This window comes from Palaemon carinicauda, chromosome 6 (assembly GCF_036898095.1).
Source record: "Palaemon carinicauda isolate YSFRI2023 chromosome 6, ASM3689809v2, whole genome shotgun sequence".
Lineage (NCBI taxonomy): Eukaryota > Metazoa > Arthropoda > Malacostraca > Decapoda > Palaemonidae > Palaemon > Palaemon carinicauda.
This window is the reverse complement of record NC_090730.1, coordinates 114,178,125-114,183,124: the sequence shown is the minus strand read 5'-3', so window position 1 is coordinate 114,183,124 and position 5,000 is coordinate 114,178,125. Positions and strand designations below refer to the sequence as shown.

The 5,000-nt window shown below is 34.2% G+C and overlaps 1 protein-coding gene across 1 annotated transcript in view; it reads left to right on the top strand.

Moving 5' to 3' along the window:
- LOC137642617 (hemicentin-1-like) overlaps nucleotides 1-5,000 on the top strand; it is a 287,924-nt gene that overhangs the window by 259,067 nt on the left and 23,857 nt on the right. Inside the window, exons 100-103 of the mRNA XM_068375327.1 lie at nucleotides 161-280; nucleotides 2,375-2,494; nucleotides 3,851-3,982; nucleotides 4,369-4,497. Coding sequence (XP_068231428.1) covers nucleotides 161-280; nucleotides 2,375-2,494; nucleotides 3,851-3,982; nucleotides 4,369-4,497 — 501 coding nt within the window. The remainder of the gene's footprint in view (nucleotides 1-160; nucleotides 281-2,374; nucleotides 2,495-3,850; nucleotides 3,983-4,368; nucleotides 4,498-5,000) is intronic.

Here is a 5,000-nt window from a genome sequence, read left to right as displayed (position 1 = left end):
ACAACAGAATAGATAGATTTGAAGGATAACTTGCAGAAACGGCAGTTATGTCTCTTCAAGTTTTAAATGTTTCCATTCCTAATCTCAAAATTGGCATTGAATGGTTGACTCCATAATATACACAAACATCCCTTCATTTGTTTTCTTGTTAAATTTGCAGACATAAATGAATGCCAAGATGAGCCGAATGTATGCGACCAGACTTGCTTGAACCTGATTGGTGGATACAGATGTGACTGCCGTCGAGGATTCAGATTGGTTGGTCAGAACAAATGCGCTGGTAAGTTATTTATTTGTTAATTCTTCCTCTTGCTGAATGCTGATTTAAATATCAGGTTACCTTTTACTTTGCGGGTTTTGGCTGCTAGTCATGGTTTATTTTTCATAACGGCGCGATCATGTTTCTCACAGTTTTCACATTGATATTGCCAAGCACAATTATTTTTTTTTTTTTTTTTTTTTTTTGTGCTTCTGCATTTGCAACTATTTAAAAACTGATCTGTATAGAGCTTTAATTTAATATTTTCAATAGTTTATTATTATTATTATTATTATTATTATTATTATTATTATTATTATTGGTTATGTTGTTATTGTTGTTGTTATTGTTGTTGTTGTTGTTGAAATCTACTATTACTTCAAAGCCATTGGCTTTGTCGGAAAATATTAATGTTCTCCTAATAATACTTATTTCTTCAGTAATACATTCTGCCAGTATCTCGGAGTAGCCTACCTTCTCCTTCAGGGGTAATTGGAAAATACATCCAGAGAAGCAAATAATTTTTTCTGTAAAATACAATATAGGTTGTTTAATCCATAAAAAATTCCAGAGGGGTTGGAAGTCTGTGATAAGGTTGTGCTGCGTAGAGTTCCTTCAGTAGTTTCTTTGCAATGTTTTGAGCAGTAAGGTCCTGGCTCTATATACAGTATGATAAAGAATAAGCTAAAATGAGCGAAGACAGTAGAATTCCTATTGACTGGCAGAGTTGTGTGGGCGTATTTTCTGCCTCTAACCTGGTGTTGGATTAACTAGATGTTACTCTCGGCCGAGAACTAAGCCAGACTACTGACAATGGATTTAGCACTTCCATGGGATTTATCAATTTGACGAACCTTGGAAGAGTAACAGAACTCCTTGATGATAATATTTTAACGAGCAGATCGATAAGTTGTGAAGAAGGCTCTGAATAATTTGTACCTCGAAGTCTACCACAAGAACTCACCCTGAACAAGATCAAAATATATTACAAGGTTTGTATCTATGAGCGCTATCATGAAGACAAGAAGGCTACCAAAGACATCGTCAATAATTATGTATCTACAGAGGACTTTCAGAAGATCCTTGATTTCCTTGACGGGTATCAAGCGGCCCTTTTATGAAGAATAATAAGAATACCTGATAAAGATGAATGTTCTCTGCCAGTTCACCCAGCACACATGTCCCATTTGAGGATACCACGAAACTTAGTGTGGTATGGTGTTAATTTATTTCAAACGTCTATTTAACATGCAGCAATCAAGGCTCATTCTCTGCAGGCCCATGGTATAAAAATTACGAGGGACAAATTTATCCAAAATACAAAGATCATTAGAATTGCCCCTAATAATAAGAGTTCATGAATCCTTAAGGCCCTTCATATCAAGGAAAACCACAAATTACTATGCAGGAAATGTTTTTCTTCCCTACCATCTGAAGAAGTAAAAAAGGGCTTGCAGGAAAGAGAAATCCAGTGACCATAGGACTAGGGATGAGCTACAGAGTAGCGTGCCAGAAGCTATGCCTAACTCGGTGAGCACATTCTTCAAATATAAAGGAAGATGCTGAGGTAAATTAGTGGGCTACCCACGATTTCAATGCCCAAGAAATTCAAGGTACCGTCTACAACGACGCCCAAGAAATATACGCTTTTCAGCGAAAGTGGAGTTTTGCCGGGCATAGTACTGTCCAGAGCACAGTTAAGCCAATCACCAACCAGTTCAGAGGTACAAATTACTCCCATTCAGCACTTTCAGCTAATAGCAATTCTGTAAACTTAGTGAATAAACTGATTCTCCCATATATATAAGCAGCAGCTAGACAGACGGTAGAACTCAGTCTTCCCAAGCTGAGCGATGATCATGGTCGTCATTGCTTGAAACATTTTAGAATAGAAGTTCTATACAGCCTACCCTTATTACCAGCTCCCTGCTTAACTGGAAATTATTGAGGATTTAACAGCCTGTATTATATATTAAACAGTAAAAGTGAAAAAGAAATTATTCTTTTTTGGAATGGGAAGATACTCCAAGACTGGCGGAATGCATTATTACAAAATCAAAGGCACTGAAACAGCGACGTTTTTGTATTAAACATATTATTATTAATGTTATTCAGATATAAACGAATGTGCCCAGTTTCGATCGCCTTGCAGTCATGGATGTGAAAATACTATCGGCTCCTTCCATTGCGTATGCCCAGAGGGACACTCACTGTTGCCAAACGGGAGATGTAAAGGTAAATTTGTATTGCGTCAAATTAAAACATTCCAAGGAAATCACCAGCCCCTTTATAATAACTGAAAAGGTTCTGTGACATAAATTCAATTGGATAATAATATTACTGATATATATCAATATTCTAAAATATATTTTGAGAACATTTTGATTTATCACTTGATGGTAGTTCCAATTTACTTTTCACTTTTCAAAATAATTTTTATAACATATCACACTTGCTAATATTTGAAGCTGTTTATCACTTTTGTAAACGCCTTTAGAAGCATATCACTTTTCAGAAGACATTTCATTAACCATCGCATTTAAACTTTTTTCGAGATGTCCATCTCTTCAAAATATCATTTGAGTTTTAATGTCCTTCGGATATAATCTTATTTGTTCTTGAGTTTTAAAATGTCTGTAGGATGCTTATCCCTTTCAAAGATAATGATTTTGTTTATCAGTTTAGATTAAATTACTTTGCATACTATGTTTTGAAAAATAATATCTTCCCTTACTTTCACAAATATGTTTAGATTCCTGTGTAGTATGAAAATACTTTTGCTTGCTTATCAATACATGAGGTACTTTTAATTGGTCATCAGTGTTGAAAAATCCCCTGTTCTTATTATAACAAATTGAATATTTCTATTAAATCTAAATTTTGTTGACAATTTATATTTTGCGTTGTCTAGCCTTTCCAATATTTATATAGCTTCCTGCTACAAACTATGACCGTAACTATCCCAGTTATATTCTAGACGTACCCATCATTTGCTTACTTCTAATGTGGTGAAACAGGATCAGATACTGTACCTGGTTGACATGCAGATGAGTGTTGGTGTAGTCACAAGTAATACTAAAATAAATTGAAATAATTTTAAATAACAATCAAAGCTTGAGTAAATGAGAAAATTGTGCTTTATGCTATTGGCGTTTAAAACTAAAAACTCAATAAATTAACAATAAAGACGAATTATTATATCTTAATAGAAATAATAACATATGTGAAACTAGGAGAAATCAATAATTAACATAGAACAGAGAGAAATTCAAGTCATTGGCTGTAAAAAGTCAACTTTTTTTTTCTAGCACATTTCTATCTAGATTTTTTCCAATTTTTTTTTTTTTATTTTATTTCCAATGAAACTTGAAGGCTAACTCATACGATGTGGTATCTTATAGACCATGGCTTTCTTATAAGATATAATAAAAAACACCTTAAGGGAATTTCTGCTAAAGAAACACATCCAAACTCTAGCTAACTAACCTTAGATAAGTCCTTCCTACTTGTACCGTGACACTCCCATCCACTGAAGATTTTGAGATCACAGTTTAGCAGAGTCTGCGTAAGATCCTTTTCCTATAATTGCAGATATAAATGAATGTGCTATTCATACACACGATTGTCTAGATGAACAAGAATGCCAGAACACAGAAGGATCGTACAGGTGCATTACGCATTGCCCTCCAGGACTTAAACAATCTGGAAACGGGACTTGTACAGGTAAATACATTATAACATTGATTTTGGTATAATGATGAATTGGAGCTTGCCCAACTTGCAACTTAGGATTGGAATTTCCTTTGTAAGAATTGGCCTATATCCTTTCGAAACGATATATAATTGTTGTTATTGTTATTTTCTCTAATTTAATTGACGTTATTTCATATTTTTAGGGCTGCAATTCATCCTTCTTCCCTTCTTCCATGACTAATTTTAGTCATTGTATTGAAGTTTTTAGTAATACTACAATTCCAGTATGATATATCTATAAGGGCATTTAAATATCTCAATACAGTATCTCTAAATTTACAAACTAAGGAATTTATGTCCTCAGTTACTCGGTTAAATTTCTTCCATCCAATAATCTCCTCTTGCGTCTCCCTCAGATATCGACGAATGTGCCGAGCAAGTGTCCGGTTGCCATTACACCCAATTGTGTACCAACACCTGGGGGTCGTACAGATGTTCATGCAGTAGAGGCTTCAGATCCTCTGGCTCAGGTCAACCTTGTCTGGGTATGTAATTCATCCAATCTGTTGTGTTCATTCAAATGCAAATTCTGTTATAAGTATTCTGAAATGGGATCAAATTGACCAGCAACCTCCTAAAGATTCAATTTTATATTTTCTGTCGTCATCCTATGTTTCCATTAGCAAAACTTATTACAGACGACACACAGACACGTATATATATATGTATATATATATATATATACAGTATATATATATATATATATATGTATATATATATATATATATATATATATATATATATATACAGTACATATATATAGATACTGTATAAATATGTATATAAATATATAAATATATATAGTTTCCAATGTGTCCGCCATTGCCAGTGAAATCAAGTGTTCCTGGTATGACGTCACGCGGCTGTTCAATTGGCCTACAGGCGGCGCTGCGAACGCGGGAAATTTCAAGGGTTGGGCATAACCAAATAAGGACCGATTATAATGCGACAAGCTTTTGAAAAATCTATGGTCAATTTATTTAGATAC